The sequence below is a fragment of the Pelecanus crispus genome, chromosome 12, assembly GCF_030463565.1.
Source record: "Pelecanus crispus isolate bPelCri1 chromosome 12, bPelCri1.pri, whole genome shotgun sequence".
Taxonomy (NCBI): Eukaryota; Metazoa; Chordata; class Aves; order Pelecaniformes; family Pelecanidae; genus Pelecanus; species Pelecanus crispus.
In genome coordinates, this window is record NC_134654.1 from 21,876,597 (window position 1) to 21,894,339 (window position 17,743).

Consider the following 17,743-nt stretch of genomic DNA (forward strand, 5'->3'; position numbering starts at 1 on the left):
CAGTAGCTATTGTTTCTTGTTGATTCAGAGCCTGGAAACTTTCAGATGGTTGAGTAGAAGCAGGGTATTTACCTGAGCAAAGTGACACCATGAAGATTAACCTTGTTAAGTGTAGCAAATACTCCAGAAGCAGAGAAAAAAAAAAAAAAAAAAAGAAAAAAAGGAGTTTGAGAGTTTTTGGATAAATGCATTTGTGTGGCACAGGGCAAAGTTAATAAGTCTCAGATATCAGGCCAAGGATCCCTCAGTTTTAATATGAAGATGGTAAAGAGATGTTGCAGTCCTCTCTCCTTAAATATCTCCCTTTGGGCTGAGGTCCCAACGACCCTTTCCCTTCCTTTTCTTCTCCTCCTCCTCGCCTTCCTCACCCTCATTCAGAACCAGAACTCACCCCAAACCAAATCCTTCCCTGGAGGGTCTTGCTTCCCCTTGACAGAAGAAGCGCCAACATCTCACACAAACTTCATTTCAGGATGGTACCAACTCTACCGATATTGATGTTTCGTTTTCACAGCTGTTGAGCAACAGTACCTCTTCCCCAAAGACAGAGTACAGCGAATAACCCTACTCTAATGGGGAGCAAGCTGACAGAATAAAATGGATCACTCTCCTTGGTAGACTTTGTCACCTTGGCTGGAAAGCCGAGAGTTGAGCGCTTTATACAGGACTATGGGTACACAGCATTCCCACTGCAAAGCAAGATAATGACAGGAAGATGTAAGCTCTCTTGAATGAGCACTTCCCAGAGGAAGCTTTGTTTGATTCGGTGCTCAGACACAAGGAAAGTCTCCTTGAGCACAGTAGGGAAAAGCAGGCATTTCATACATGCTGTCAGGAGTGGCAATTCTGACACCCGTTCCGCTTCTGCAAGACGTCCCTGAGCTCAGAGTTATTTCACAACCCAGATGAGCACTAGAAGGGACAGACAAAACAATATAACAAAACCAGACTGTGCAAGTATGGAGATCAAACAAGACGTTAGAAGAGCCAGGGACTGGCTGATCTGTTCCCACCTCAGGTACTCTCCTCTAGAGTGTGTCTAAAGAGACATCTAGGAGAAAAAACTCAAAACGAAAACTTGATTTACCAGCACTAACACAGGTCAGAGTTTTTATCCCTGGTTGGAAGCTTGAACCAGACTTATCTTTAGTAGAATAGTTTCTTATGAATCAGTGTTCCTATTCACATCCTCAGGGAATTTTTAGGGCTGACTTTGGAGGGAAATATTAAAGGTAAGGTGCTTTCCCCACTCCCATTTGGGACTCCTAGATAAAGAAAGCAGAGCTTTGTAACATTTCAGAGCTACTTGCAGCTACACCAACGCCCACCTGCAGCCTCTGGTAGCTCCTCTGCACCCACTTCAAGTTATGGCAACTGCTATGCTACCCAGTGGTGGGCTCCAGTTGCTCATGTCAGGGCTTCAGAGAAAAGGGTCTCAAGTGCAACATGGTGCCCCCTTTGCCATCTCTCCTCCCCTTCACTAGGGCGACAAGGCCACTTTTCTCTGCCGCATGAGCTCATATCTCAAGCTAGAGAGCCAGATGGCACATCAGTGAGGGCGGCGATCCAAGCTTTCGTTGGTAAAGCTTTACCCCTTGCAGTGGACAGTACAAATATAAATACGTGTGAGAAGTCTGATTGTTCAGGAAGGAGCTTTTTACAGAGCTGGAGAAAAAAAAAAGTAAAGCTGAAGATCTACAGCCTCTCAAGGCCGGAGGCAGGGCTGCAGCAGGGGCCGTGCTGACAGGCAGCAAGTTATCAGCAGACAAGTGATTATGAAGCTCTTAAAGTTGGTTGAAAAGAGATAAACCAGCAACAGAACAAAGATTGGTCCAAGAAGTTGAGAGGCAAGAGGGATTTTAACCTCCAGATCCCCTGTACAGTCAGAAAGTCACAACAGAGGGAGGATGCAACCACCAGACATCCCACAAGGAATATTTATAGATAAAGAAACAAGGGCAGTTACACTTTGAGTACAGCGGGCATCTGCTGCCACAGCAGCTCCAGTAATTAACGTGCCGCTCTCAGGACACCTGGCAGAGGTTTATAGTCATAACTCACACGAAGCATAATGCTGGCACTAAGGAGCCCTCACCCACCTTTCTCCCCAGTATCTTAAGGCAGGAAGAAGGTATCTCCCAAGAACTAAGACCTCAGCTGCTGCCAGGCCGCTTTTTGCCAGCAAAGCGAGTGGCATTTCACCCATGGTACCCATTAAGCTGGATGCTGCCACTCATGGTTCCTGTGCCACAGCGCTTCTTCCAAATGGAAGACCTTCTGCAGGAGATGGAAAGAAGCACCTGTATCCCCCTAAGCTACTCAGTTTAGTGAATCCGAGTGCAATCTAGGGATTTTCAAAGGTTCAGCACCAGCTGATGGCAGCTTGCTTTTGACTGCCCATCCAGCAAACAAGTGTACTTGTCCTAGCTGATGTCCTTGCGAGCTATAATCTTGCTAGGCATCCCGCACACCAAGGACCAGCCAGCAACTGATCCGCCTCTATGTGCGGCTCTGGGAGGTCAAGGCAGAAGCAGCACATGGACAGCAAGGCAGTACCAGAGGGTGCTGCTCTCCTCTCCCCACCCTGACTCAGGGCTGCAGCTGGCCCATCTCTGAGCACCAGGAACTTTCCACTTTGGAAAGAGCACCCTGGAAAACCAGTTCTTCCTCCTCTTAGAGTGAAGAGATCCAGGCACAAAGTGTTTTCAGAAAGTCATTCACTGCAAGGATTGCAGTCCCTGGCACACCTGGGGTGTGCAGGATCACAGCCAGCAGCAAGCTTGCACTCTCTGGGGTAAATACTCTTCCATTATCATTTTTCACAACAAGAGAAAGATGGAGGCCAGCAATAACCCCGAGGTGACTGGCATCTAATTTTTCATCATTGGAGTATTTATGGCACAGCCATTTGCAGCATCTTGTAATCACTTTACCGCCTCCTTGACCCCTGGCTCCCCCTTATTCTGCATCTCCTAATTGCATCTGAACAAGCAGGAGGGAAGCAGCAAAGTGGATACATGTAGGATAGCTGAATGGTTGGTTTGTGATACTTGGAAGGACAGCAGAGGAGCTGCAGAGCCAGGTCTGGCTGTACCCCCCTCCCCACCAGCTTGTTTTGACCTCCCACAGGCTAGGAAAGAGGAGCCTTCCTCCTTCCTGGCACCGGGTAACCTTGAGGAGTTATCCCCCACCTTCCCAATTTCTTAGCATGGTACAAGACATTAACGAGCTCCCTCCACCAAAGTGTGAAGGCATCATCATTATACACAGACACTGCCCAAAATTCCTGCATATTCATAGCCTCTCCCGGCAGGGTATTGGCAACTACAACAATATTTATACTGACTACAAAAGCCTCTGGGTTAGACAGCATAAAGCGAGGGAGACATGGACCAGGGTGACAAGGATGCAGAGGGCCCTGCAAACATGTCAAGCAGCAGACTGCCAGGGTTGGGAGGTACTTGGGTTCAGCAAGGATGACTGTTCCTGAAGGCCACTAACCCCTTGTCTGCCACAACATAAACAGTGCCTCCACCACTAAGCCATTATTTTTCCTCTTTTTCCCCCTACAAACTTCTCAGCTGAGTTTCACGCTATTCTTCAGCTGCCTGGAGGATCTATTTTCAGGGACAGCATTATCCCGTTCACTGTGTCAGGCGGAGTTGCCTGAAGGGAAAGGAAATGTCCCACACTAACTACTTTGCAGCAGCACAAAAGCAAGAGATAAAGCCTTGTTGCCTGGGGCTAGCAAGGAGTCTGCTTGCTCCCAGCCTCCTCCTCTGCCCTCCCTGTACAGTGCACACCAACCTGGTGCAACAGGCTTTGGAGATCAGCTCTGCCTGAGAGCATTATACCGACTTCAACTTACAAGATAAATCCCAGCTGCATTATTGTATTTATAGTCCTGCTTACAGAAGCATGAGCCACGTGTGGGATTTGCTGATGTAGTCCAAAAATCCACATTTTTGGACAAGAGCATGAGTGATCTCACCCAGACATAAAGTGCAATTTAGGAGGATGTTAAGAAGTTGCAGACTTATTTAGGAATATAAAGAGATACCAGTCTGTCCAGAGCTCCTTCCTCCACAACCTCTGGTAATGTTCAGAGTGGCATTAACTACACAGTTCTGCAGGGCTAGTGCTTTCTACCTGTATATTAAGGAACTAATGATCATTTCAGGAGAGGAGAGATCAAGACTGCTGTCTTACTTGATAAAAACACTGATGCAAATCAGGCAGGCATAGCAAGGTCAGACCTCTGTTTAAAAACAAAACTGGTGTTAAAGCACCAAACAAAATACTGGAGAATACGCTGTTGAGAAAAAGGCTTGTATTGCATCCCAGAGGAGTGCTTAGCTGATTTAACAGGTCTTCTCCAATTCTGGTTTCTAGGATGCTGTCACTACCACTGCACAAAATAACACTGCATGGGGGAAATGCATTTATTACTTATTTTCTACAAAAGTGTTCCAAAAATGAAAGATTGGTGAGTCTGCTGGAACAGTCTAGTCCAGGCAAGGAATTTTAAAAGGCCCTTTTTAAACCTTTACAACTTCTAGTGCATGGGTGATCACAAATAGGTATCGGTTCTGACACCTGCCCTGTTTGGCAGAGATTGGTCTCCAACATCAAGAGAGACCCGTGTCAGCTTTGGTGCCTTGCTGCCCAAGCGAGCTTACTCCAAAGGACAGCTTTATTTAGGAAAAGCAGCTGCATGGCCTCTCAGCCTTCCCAGGGTGGCTCCGCTGGGCGGCAGGGGCTGTAATCTGGGCCCAATAAACAGCATTGGTGAGTTCATAACTGCAGGAAGTGCACAAAAGCAAACAGAGATGTATCTAGAGCCACTTCTTTTGTTTAGCTGGCTTGCTTCCAAGGTTCATGCCCACCATCCATCATCACATACGTCAAACCAAGCACTAAAGCGTGCGGGACATTCTTCTGAGGGGAAGCCAAGCGCATCCGAGTTCACCAATGGCCTCTGCCCATGACACCAGCCACCCTGCTTCTCTTAAGGGCTGGTAGCACCTGCACATCTGGCCAGGCATACAGCCAGCAGCACAGCACCCTTCCCTTCCACACAGCCCTTGCCAGCCAGCTGGAGGTGGCAGGGGGGAAGGACTGGCCCTTTGGAAAAGCTCAGTGTTCAAGTGACAGCACAACCCAAGCTTCTCTTAAGGAAAAAAACACTTCTCATTGCGAAGTGAACATACAGCTCTGTGCAGAAAACACGTTTCAGTCCCCTGCACTATTGATTTTCCTGTGAAAAGAGACAAGCTAATCCTTTAAACTTAGTTGCCTCAATCCGTGGTCTTGCAGTTGCTTCACTATTGTACCAAAGGCTCACCCTCCTACCTTGCCCTAGCAGCAGGGAGGCTTGCCTTCTGGCTGATGATTCCTTTACTCAAAATGTAATCAGTTACAAGGAAAGCAAGGGAAAAAAAAAAAATATCACATGCCAGAAGCTGAACTCCAGCTCTTAGGTCACTAGTACAACAAGTTTATACTCCCACAACACCGCACTCCTGCCTCTCCTCCTGCCAGGTCAGGAAAAGCCTCTTATTCAGAAGGCCAGTTATTAACTGAAGTTCCCTTTGCATTAGGAAACATGAGGGGTGTGGGAAACTCCAAAAGAGCTAGTTTATCTGTCACAGGCATATGAGCAGCAAGCAATCGAAAGAATTTATTGACAAGCCCACAGAAGAAGAATGGACCAGGATGAAGGAGGCAGGATTTATGCCATATTAACACCACTGTGTGCCAATTTCAACCTTATTAGTTTCACAACAAAAAAGCTGAGAATTGCCTCCCCATCCCACATCCAGACACCATATATTTTAAACAAACTTGGCTCTTGTCCTTCCTCAACCACTTCAGAGCAAAGCAGCAACTTAACTGACCTTACTTTTTGGAAGCTGGCAAGAAGGGAGGCATGAGAAGACTCCAATAAGCCCCCAAGACCGGGCTTTTAGCCAAGCAAAGCTATATTTCAGAGGTACCTGTAACAAACAGTTAGGGCTACTGATATTTATGCTTAATGCAGTACTAATTCCTCTCCTGCCACAGCAATAGCTCAAAACTCTGGTGCCTGTACATACAGAAATGGCATAATATTCTAGACCCTCAAGAGGCTTTTCCCTATTTTGAAGGCTTTCAGAACTGGATCTATGCACAGAAGTAGCAGCCACTTTTTTTGTACATTTGTTTCTACTTCCGTATCAGTATCATAATAAAACACATAAGAGCATTTGTGGTAGGGAATATAATACAATATCTTTGGCAAGAAGGTCTTACCAAAATAACTTCTTATAGGATGTGCAGGGTGACATGCTAATAGTGCCCCATTCTCGCTGTATCCTTACTGTAAGCTGGGGTAACCTGGAACATAACAATGCTACAGTTTAAGCAATTTATTTAAACAAGACCATGGCTTCACACCAGCAGCGTAAACTTCTATCAGCTTTCCTTCCTTTCCCCTGGCTCACCCTGGGATCCCAGGGCAAGCACCCCAAACCTTTTTGATTGATGTGCTGTGAAATCAGCCCTCACCACTCTAGACACCTGCTACTGAAGCAGCTACCTTCCCCACGACTGGCTCTCAAGGTCTCTAGACACCAAGACCTGTAAGAATAAATATCCAGGAGACAGCAGCTGTGACCCATTTATTACCGGATGCTGCTGCAGGGCACAGCTGAAGAAGGCAGGGCAGAGGAGAAGTGCTTGCTGCAAAGGGAACAAACAAGCGGAACAAACCCAGGTGTCCTTGGAAGAAGCACTCTGCTTACAGCACTGCTCCAGCTCTGTTTCTCCAGCTCCCAGTTGGCGAGACAGCTTAGATCAAGTATGGATGTCCAAGTACTGCCACAAGGGCTCCGCTCATATCAGTGCTGGGAGGTAAAAAATAAAACAAAAAACCCACAAAGAAAGCCCACTGAGGCAAGAAGGCGACCCTGAGCTGGAGACATGGACAGAGAGGCCCCAAGAGCCTCATGTGCCGAACAAGCTGATAAAACTGCCCTAGTGCAGGCAAATGTATCTGGAAAGGTCCTTTTTGACAAAAAAAAAAAAAAAAAAAAAAAAAAAAAAATCACAGGTACCTTTACCCAAGAGCAGGGGGTGCGCACACACATGCAGCACAGCCAGGAAGGAGAAGTGCCAAGGAGGGAAGCAGAGGGAAGCAGAGCACGTACACTAGCAGCACAAAGCACAGCGCTCCAGCAAGTAGCCGAAGAGGGCCAGGAAGGCAGCACGGCGCTGAGGCAGACGGGATCTACATCAACACTTATCAGTTCAGCCTTTGCATTTGCCGATTAAGTTCTGCTGGCACTGAGCAATTGTACGTGTCCTCAGACTACCTCCTCACCCCCCTGCACAGCCTCCCGCGGCTGCAGCCCAGCCCCACTCTGGTCGCTGGGTACTCCGATCAGAGCGTCAGGCTGGGGTGACATTGTCCCCTCCTGAAGAGGGACAGTAAGCGCCTCCAAGCCCGCTCTTTTTATTCACTGCACAAGCACGTTTCCAACTGGGATAATCTCCATTAAACCATCTGCGCTCCCATCTTCGCTCGGCCCGCACCCGCTGGGCTGCCTGCGATACTGCAGCATCTGTGAACTGGCAAAAGCGGATGCTGCGTCCCTTTCCCAATCAGCTAAAAAACCAACAGAGACTCAGACAGAACAGATGCACCTGGTAGCTTTGACGCGCTACTGAGCCAGGCTACCAGGAGTACCTGTGCCAGTGCCTCTTCTGAAAGGCGTACGGCTCCCTCTGAGAATTTAAGCCATTTCCTTTCCATCGTGGGAAGACACCATGCCCCAAATTGCCAGAAGAGGAGGGCTGAGAGTAGAGGTTTTAGCTACAACGGCTGCCCTGGTGCAGAAGACAAGCACCGTTTGCCAGGTCATGAATGCATTTTGGATCAGACACTCTGAATGGCTGCTGATCCCCAGGATTTAATCTCTTATTTATCTCAGTATCTGCTTTCTAGAAACAGGGACTATCATGTCACATTCCTACATTGCTGGAACAGAAAGACAAGAAAGTGTTATGATGAGATCTGCAACTTAAATCCACTGCCCCTTCCCCACAGCCTACACAGAAGATGTCCAGCTGAGCTTACAGAAAGCATGATAGAGTCACTGCATTGAAGTGTGAATTCAACACAGAGAGATCTCGACCCTGTCCTTAGCATTGCCATCGAGACAGCCAAGGGACTCAGGAGTCACTTCAGCTGTCGGGGACATGACAGCATGGTGACGGATCTGAAGCAAAGATAGAAAGCCATCGATCTGCTTTAACTGTAATCAGTGCTTGCCTTCAACAAGGTCACTGGGCCATCTAACACGTGCCTTTCTTCCAGCCAGTTTGCCCTGTGTGGTCTTGCCCTCACAGGCATGGAACAGCATGGCAAGGCTCACCTTTTAAACCTCCCAGGACTCCTACAGTCCCAAAGAGGAGGCAAATATTAGCAGCAAGTGATGGCACAGGAGCAAAAGTCTGTTTCAGTATTTCCTGCACTTGCCTTCACTTATTTGTTTTGCAAGCCTTTATTTTCCAAGGCAATTTACAAACAAGAAGCAAGATAACCATTTGTTCAGATAAAGGTTAATAGGGGCCTAGTGGTCTCTGAAGACTCTGCAGTCACACTTAGGTGTGAAATTCTGGAGAAGCAATAAAGATGCTGCACAGACAAGCAAGTCTCAAGAGAAGAATTTAATCTGTCTAAATATTCTCATTATGTACATAGTTTTCAGCTTCCATTCACAGTGATCAGAGCAGAGATGGCTTCCAGAGGCCTTTTTGGACAATAAACCGTGAAATAGGATTTCTACATCAGTCATTATTCCCCTCTCCACCCCCAGCTCAAAGAGTCAATGTTTGAAATGTTTTTTTTTGAAAAGAAGACAGTGTTGGGAGAGAAAGAGCCGACAGGAGGAAGGCAGCACAGATCTTTGGCAGACTGGTGGTACTTGGCACAAGAGAGCTCCCATTGGCACCATTCTCCCAGAAAACCTCAAATAGATCATTTCTCCTGGTAGTCCAAAAAAGGCTTTCTGTGGGGTCATGCAGAGTAAGAAATATAACTCTACACCCAGGCACCTGCTTCACTGGAACGGGCAAGAGGTTCCAGTTAAATCCACCCATCTTGCTCCTAAAAGTCACTTAAACCTAAACACAGTACAAAGACAAGGTGAGAAAACTAGAGGCAGGCATCTAGGACAAAAGGGCTAATCCAAAAATTCAGCTGCTTTCTTTTGGGATCACGGTGTCCATCTGTCCCCTTGCCTGCAAAAAAAAGACCTTGTTTGTTCACTGAAACATGGAATCTAAATTATTCCAACAGGCAAGAATTCAAAAAAGAAAAAAAGTCAAGAAAACAGAGCAAGTTCTCTATGGGTATGATCCCCTGCGACCAAGAGAATAGCTATGCTCTTGATGCATCTCGCCCCTCTTTGCTTTCATGTTGCCTTTTCCCCTTCAGACAGGCAGGTTTCAGCTTTTCTTGCATGTTCAGGACTCCATTTCTATACACAAGAAGCCTGGACAAAGTTTGTACAGATAGTTATAGTGTTTTGCTATTACATTTTTTGCTTGAAGTCAAGCGACTTCCTACCCCTGCCCTCCCATCTCCAGGTTTCTCTCAGAAAGTTTAAGAGCTCTAACTACTGGTCACTAGTTGTCCACATTGCAAACAGGACAGCGGGGGAAAAATATTAACCAGCACAGTCACTTCAGAGGCAGCCTGAACTTTGTGACAGTGTCAGTACTGTGGTCTGAATGTTTTATAAATTATTACATTTCTTATCCCTCTCTAGGGAAGTCGTCATCATCTTTGTTTTCTGGAGAATAAAACCACACAGGTCAAGCAGAGAGTGGGACCAGCAGAGCTGGATGTAGAACAAGTCCCAGTTTACTCCCATACTCATCCAGTAAGAAGCATTAGAGACCTTAACAGAAAACCACAACTTGGAGGTAATGCTGACACCCAGCAGCCTCCTGAAAATAGTCATTGTGGGAACCACTCCCCTCCAGTAACCCACTACAGACTGCTACGTTCTCCCGCAAACAATCCCTCCCTACTTCTAAGGGGGAGCAGAGAAAAGCACTGAAACCCTCATCTCAATTACTGAGCAGGGAAGGATTAACCACTACCAAAGACTTTGCAGATATTTATTCTCCAAATCCACAAGAGGAGACAAGCAGAGGGAAAAGCTCCTTTGAGAGTTATGTACACAGATGGCAAGTCCAATGCTTAAACAGTCTTAATTTTTTTAATTTTTCAAGTCCTAACAACAATTATCTTAATGAATTATAGACATAATATCTGAGAGATGCAGGCAGTAATTAATGCATGTCTGCCTTTTCTGACTAGCTCCTTCTGCTGGGTCAGAGAGAGTTATTGAAATTCAGGAAGGAAATCTTCAATCCTCTGGAAGTTTTAAAGAAACAGACCAAGACAAAATTTAATAAAGCAATAATATTTCTCTTAAATAATTAACTAGGATTTGACATTCACTAATATTTCCAAGGCCCAGCTCCTACTTTTGCAATAACGCTGGAACAAGTGCATTCAGGGATGTGATCCACTGCATGTCCAAAATGTACTAACTGCAGAATTGCTTCAAATAGTCTTTATGCCTGGATGTCTCTGCGCACATACGGCCACCTTCACTCTTTTTTCTTAAAATTCTCACTGAGACCCTTAACAGCAGCCACACTATGCAAGCAGCACTTCATACCTCCCTCTTCTCATTTTGCCCTACTGACATCTGTCTCCAGGTACAAGCACTCAACTCTCCCCAAGCTCAAGAGAAGCGGTGTTTATCATCCTTTGGGAAAAACCTCAGTTTCACAGCAGAACACAGCACAGTAATAGATGCAATAGACAATCCTAAACTAGACAGAAAGCTATTACTAAAGCAGCATATAGCACTGGATGTTGTTTAAGTGGGCTGTTTCCATCATCTCTCAAAAAGCAGATTCTTCTGCAGCATAAACAATTTTATTCACATAAAGAATGCACTCAAGAGAGCTTAATATACTCCACTATATTGACAACAATTACCTCAAAGCAACAATTACTTAGCCAGTCACTGAAAAAAAACCCCATGCTTTGGCATGGGCATATTACCTGCTTAAGCAATATAAAACTACACAACAAGAAGGACAGAACTCAAACTCAAAATCATAAGGATCGTTCTAACGGCCACCAAATTAAAACACAGCCATGCCACCAAGAATAGAGAGAGGGTATTTGGCCAAAACGGTCAGACTGAACCGAAAGCTTCACACCTCTGTTGTTCACTTCAACATTATCCCCACAGGAAAAAATCCCCATCCACTAGAAGCAAAGTTTAAATGGAAATAATGGTCATCCCAGTTTCAGAAACTCACCAGATACAGTCTGTAAGCATCAATCCGTCGAATTGGCCCCCAGCACTTGTCTGTATCGTTATACTTTGTGCCATCTCCAACACTGCAAGAATGGTTGCCAGTGGCACTGCTGGGAAAGGAGGGAGAAACAAAAGACAGTAATTAACTCCTAGCAGATGTCTTCCCCTCTCCTGCATTCAAGAAAGAAGAATGATCAAAGACCTGAAGTGTCCATTCCTCCTCTCCCTCCCTGAACATAACGATAGGACAAGAGGAAATGACCTCAAGCTGTGCCAGGGGAGGTTTAGATTGGGTATTAGGAAAAATTTCTTCACGGAAAGAGTAGTCAAGCATTGGAACAGGCTGCCCAGAGAGGTGGTGGAGTCACCATCCCTGGAAGTGTTCAAAAAATGGGTAGACGTGGCACTCTGGAACATGGTTTAGTGGGCATGGTGGTGTTGGGTTAATGGTTAGACTGATGATCTTAGAGGTCCTTTCCAACCGTAATGATTCCTAGTTTTTACTTTCATTATAAATAATCCAGCCACCAAGCCAGGAAACATGAAATTGCTACTATACCCTTAATTGGTTTAGTGGTGGACTTGGTAATGTTAGGTTAATGGTTGGACTGGATGATCTTAAAGGTCTTTTCCAGCCTAAACGATTCTATGATTCTGTAAGTCCCATGTCTGCAAGTGCTGAAGCTGGAAGTACTTCACACCTGAGGACTCATCTGAAATCAGGTCAGCTACTTTTCAGACAGGCAGCAGGCACTCAGGTGGGGAATATAAAACAACTTCACCTTCCCACCCACAAGTGATGAGCTATCCTTGAGTCATTTCTCCATTCCATTCTCCAGAAAGTAGAGCTGATCCCAGTCAGACTTACCACCCCATCAAATCCAAAAGCCTGCTCTCTTCTCTGTTAGCACAGAACCCCACAGCAGTAAGCACACTTACCAGGTCACTTGCATGAGAGAGACTGGTACAGCTGCTGCATAGATTGCCAGGTCTCCATAGAGGTAGATAATTATGCAGAAATAGAAGAGGTTGACGCCCACTGCAGGAAAAGAAAATATTGTACAGAGACAGCAGAGTACACAGGGACTCTTGAACCCTGCACTTCAAATACAGAAAACTTTTTCAAGGTCTTAAAAATAAATCACCATTTGCCTCCATAGTTTACTTGTTTCTGCAGCAAACTCCAGCCAAGAGTCACAGCAGCAGCTTAGGGAACTTAGCCACAGCACAGGAACTGACGGGGCACAAGGTGCCTCAGAGCTCAACTCTGCCTCCTTCAATACATGGCCCTGACACTAGGCCCTCTGGTTCAAGCCCATCCTCCAGTCGCTGGTCAAGACCAACAGGTCTCACATTAAAGTCATCTGCCAGATGAAGCTGTCAACTTGGAACAGCCACAGGCAAACATCTAGCTGACGCTCACAGACTTGGTGTGAGTGCAGCTTGACAAACAGTGAAATGAAGAGCAAAGATGCTTTTAGTTTCTGCCGATTCCAAACCCTCTGCTTGCAAGCCTGCAGGACCTTCACGTTACGGATTTGGCACTACAGAGCTCAGGTTCCACAGGGTTGAAATGGAGCTGCTTTGGGAGATTCCTTACCATCAGCAACTTGAGCCAAGGTTCAAACCTGCAAAGCTTTAAAACTCTGTTTCTGCAGCCCTCCTACCCTACTGCCAGAGTGTACGCTGTTCCTGACCCATACGGTTTTCTTGGACTTTTTTTCTTTTTTAGCTTGCCCTGCCTTCACCTATGAGATTAAAAAAGTCTTACACAAGTTAATTGGGTGCACAGAACAGCCTTACTGGGGCACAAGTAGACACTGCTGTGGAGGGCTAAAATGTGCAGGGATAAAGAAATGCTTGATGAGACCCTGGGATTCTTTTCTTCCAAGCAAGTCAGTATAAATCTCACCAAGTTAAAACAAACTGGAACATATTTTAGTTCAGGGACAGGTGAGCTACAAAAAAAAAAAAAGCCTCAGTTTGTTTCATTTAGGAAGTTGACACTGAAGGAAAACAGCTCAAGGAACCTGCCCATACTTTCAAGTTGCAATGCCACCTGATGCTTAATCCTAATGCAGTTTGAGCAAATCAATTTACCTCTCCAAGCCTCGCATTTGACAACTATCAAACAAGGACAGCATTACTGCAGGAATGCGGACTAATATTTCTACAGCGCTTGGATGCCCCAAAGTTTTACCACATTTTGCCATCATACTGCCCCTGGATCTCTGGATGTCAGGAAACATTAACAGGCATTCTCTTCATTTAAATAAATTATTCAATATGCTGAGCCTACTTAGCATAAAACATTCCTTAAAAAGGGCTGTATTGGGAAAGCGGCAAGAAAACTTCCCTACTTCTGTAAAGCAGCACACTAAGCCAGTACTCTAGAGTTGTTCCTGGTTTGTTTAAACAGACAAATGGAGATCTTACAGAAATTGTCAGACCATTTCATATAGTTCTCCCCTTGTTTTCTTCCTCTGTGAAAGATTTAAGATGGCTTCACAGTTAAGTAGTCTCTGCATTGTTCTGAAGATGGCAACAAACTACCTACCAGTTTTCACCAATTTTGCATTAAAAAAAGGTTGATGGTTATAACAATATCTGATATAGGACAGAAGCTGCAAGACACATTAAGCACAGGACTACACGAACTCACATATACGTTCTGTTTTGGGATCTGCTACTGATCTCAAGCCTCAGCTGTCCCCCACACACAAAATAAGGCTAACATGACCAGCTAAGCCACAGCAGCACCACCGGGTACCCACCAGCACACACTATATCCCTGTTCCAGTGCCGACTTCTCTGTCTGTGGGAAGTCCAGGTGCCACTCTTCTCCCAAACTCATCCTCTCAAAAGGCAGGAAGACTTCAGCATCAGTTCTTTTATAAACTGCTGCTGACCCTCCCTGATCAATACTTTCATTACTGGACACAAAACGGGAAGAAAAAAATCAATGACTTCCTGTGGGGAAACAGCATGATAGATGTGCCTAGAATCCATTATTGCAATAAATGACTGCTCAGTCCCAGAAGAAAGCACCCAACACTGCAAATTTAGAAAAAAAAAAAAAAAAAAAAAAAAAAAAAAGCAGCACAGCTCTTCAGAGCCAGCTCTTTCGAAAGAGCACACAGGCCCTTCACAGCCTAAACCTAAGTCAGCTCCCTTTAAGAAAGCAGACAGTCTGAAATTGAGATTTATCCCCAGCTTACCTCCCAGGACTGCAGATTCAACTCCTGTCAGATTGCTGAAAGTAAAAATCAGTCAAGAGAAAGGAGCAGAGAACTCACTAGAAATCAAAGGCTTTGAGGTCTATTGCAAAGCTTTCACCAGCCTTCCCTCTGAAGGCTGTAAAGCCCTCAGACATCCTGGGTTTGGATCCATGCTTTGTATATCATGAGCAAAAACCCACCCAGACATTTGCTAGCTGTGAAACTGCAGAGGTTGGCACTTGGAGCCAGGACTTCCTGAGCGTTGCCAGGTTTCTCAGCACTAGGTAGTACCAACTGGTCACTCAGCAACTGCCCTTATTGAAGGCCTTTCTGTGCAACCGTCACAGGGAAGCACCTCAGCAAGGATCTGCAGAGGGAGGTACTTAACTTGTCTCTTCTCTGCAACCGCTCAGCAGACCAGAGGATGTCTCTGAAGTAGGGCTCAGCAACAGTATAGGGAGGGAGCCTCATTGCTGAGCACAGAGGAAGGGAAAGCAACAAATGAGCCTACAGCTGCCCCAGACCCTTCACTGTGTGCACCTCATCTCATCTGGAAGTCTCAAGTTGTTTCAAGCTATGGTCTGCAGCTGTTCTAGCTGCCTTCCTGCAGAGGGATTCATCCCTTTGCATTGGGATGAGTAGGTCCTGGGGAGGATCCCTAACACAGAAATCAGATAACTCCGGCTAAAACAACATTAAGAAGAGGGATTAAGATTTAGAGCACTAAGCAGTTTATATCACTTTGCTAGGAAGCGTACATCAGTCCCTGCAGGAGAGAGGACACGTATTTCCAGCACCCTCTACCGGCTGAGCAGCAGCCAGCATCAAGGCAGAGAGGTCTCAAAGGCAACTGCCCCAATGCCTGGCTGGCTTCAGGGGTTGTTCCCATCTCCCCCTGTGAAGCACATGCAAAGCAGGGGCCTTCTGGAACTGCTTTACAGGAGCACTCCTCCACCTGTGTTCCCCCAGCCCTCCTGCAGCTGAACAGGCCTCTACAGCTGAATGCTCAGCAATACTGCTAAGCCCTGTTATGTGATGATTTCAAAGCACTTCCCAAATATTACTCCCCAGAGGGTGATTAGGAGACAGGAAAGTGCCCACAGTGTTTCTTTAGAAGCAAGAAAACTTCCCTAAAGTCAGAGCAACCCAGTGCTACAGGCAAGGCTAGGAACAAGATGTTTATGGGTCTCCAACCCACACTCAACTCTCCCCTCCTCTTCTGACTAGAAAAGTGGCACCCTGATCCAAGGTGGATTATTTTTGATAGCCCTAAGTGATATAAATCTACAAAGGCCCAGAAGAGGCATGCAGGGAAATTAAAAAGTTTTTTCAATTGGACTTTAAAATCAGCAATAATGTAGTTCAAAGAATCTTCAGTCCTTAAGCCCAGCTGTCCTTCAGAAGCAACAGTCTTACACTGGCATAAAGCTGATGTAATGTAGTGGAAAAAAACAGCCCATCGAGTCTTTTTAAGGTGGCCAGTGAACAAGAGAAAAATGACACTTTCCACAAGAAATGAGGCCTGACAGGCTCAAAACTGTACAACCATAGTGTCTGATGATTTTCTGGCTCTGCACAGCATTTCAAATGTACTGTTTTATAAGTTTCAGAATACCTAACATTGTAGTTTGCATTTGTATCGCATGCAGCAATGGATATGGCTTTATTGCAGTATGGTTACAAGTTTGGTCCCTGGCATACAAAAGAGATTTAAAAGCAAAAAGACAAGACATCTGCCTATCATATGCACACCAGGGACCCTTTCAGCAGTTCACATCCCAGCAGCTCTCTTGGTGACCCCCTAGACGCATGCAATTCTCAGAAGCTGTCCCCAAAAGTCTCTCTCCTTCAGATTGAAACATAGGGAGTTCAGGGAAGCCCAAACGTCTTATTCTCAAATGCTACAACCAAGATGGAACTAGCAAACACTACAGCTGGGCTCTACTGCTTTAGACAGTGGAGATCACAGACGATAGGTGCAGTTCAGAGTTCGGTTATGGGCAGTCAGAAAAAGCACTGACCTACACGTACCTGTCTCAAGAAACTGGGGCCATAACCTACAGTATTTTGGCTAGTTCTGCTACTACCACAGTGTCCTCCCCTTCATGCAGGTTCTGGCCCAGCTGGCCCATAAATACTCTACTTTGTAGAAACACCACACAGGGGGATGAATACAGTCCAGAGAGAGAAGGAAACGACACTTTTGGGTGGAATCATCACAAACTCAGGATGCAAATCCACACTGAGATGCATGCAGACTTAAGAAAAAGCCACACACACGATGTGTAGGAGGACCTGAAGGGACTTTTGAAAACATGAATCACTTACCTTTATTGAAGAACATGGAAGCCATCTGGCCCATTTCCACCCTCTCAGTGATTTCAAAGATATTGGGTGAGCCACGTCTCTCTGCAAGTTGAAAACAAGAAGTGTTTCAACTGGTCCCTCCAATAAACCCAGAGGCCAGGCTATCTGAATACATTCAAGGAGCTCTAGCAACAGCTTGAAGGACAGTTTGTCTGACTCCACAGCTGCAGAGTCACTGGTCCAATTACTCTGCTGAAGTTAGTTTAAAATGTTTTCAAAGTAAGATATTCTCATCTTAGTGACCTAGAAGGAAAAGATCTTTATCAGAGCACAGAAGGTGAATTGAATTCTCAACGAGTCTTATCTTGCAAGTGCTAAGGACTTTGAGATGCAAACACATGGAATTAAGGGTGAAATGGACAGAAGAATCCTGCTCCACTTGCTGGAGCCCACTGGGACACTGTCTGTAGAGAAGAGGTCTCGGATCCAGTGAAAGTATGAACTGGGTACTTACGAACTGACAGGATAGGTCGTGTCTCTGCTCGCTCATAGCCATCTTGGAGGAGAACGTCACTGTCAGATACTCCAGAGGAAGAATCCTCATCCTCATCATCCTCCTGGAAGAAAAAAACCAGACCACTGCTGAGATGTCTGCCACAGTACAGGCTATGGCACCACCAGTGTCACAGTCTCACTTCCAGAATCTCAAAGGAAGGCCCCAAACAGGGATGGGCAGGACATGCAAGCAAATGCAATACCAGGGAGCCCTTGGCCCAGGCTTGGGATGCTGTGGAAAGCATAAGAAGGCACTAGCAGAGCAGGCTGAAG

At 45.8% G+C, this 17,743-nt stretch overlaps 1 protein-coding gene across 1 annotated transcript in view; it reads right to left on the reverse strand.

Moving 5' to 3' along the window:
• SLC38A12 (solute carrier family 38 member 12) overlaps window positions 1-17,743 on the reverse strand; it is a 45,745-nt gene that overhangs the window by 21,729 nt on the left and 6,273 nt on the right. The window contains exons 5-8 of the mRNA XM_075720016.1: window positions 17,430-17,532; window positions 16,937-17,017; window positions 12,330-12,429; window positions 11,392-11,500 (exon numbers count right to left, since the gene is read on the reverse strand). Of these exons, the coding sequence (XP_075576131.1) occupies window positions 11,392-11,500; window positions 12,330-12,429; window positions 16,937-17,017; window positions 17,430-17,532 (393 nt within the window). The remainder of the gene's footprint in view (window positions 1-11,391; window positions 11,501-12,329; window positions 12,430-16,936; window positions 17,018-17,429; window positions 17,533-17,743) is intronic.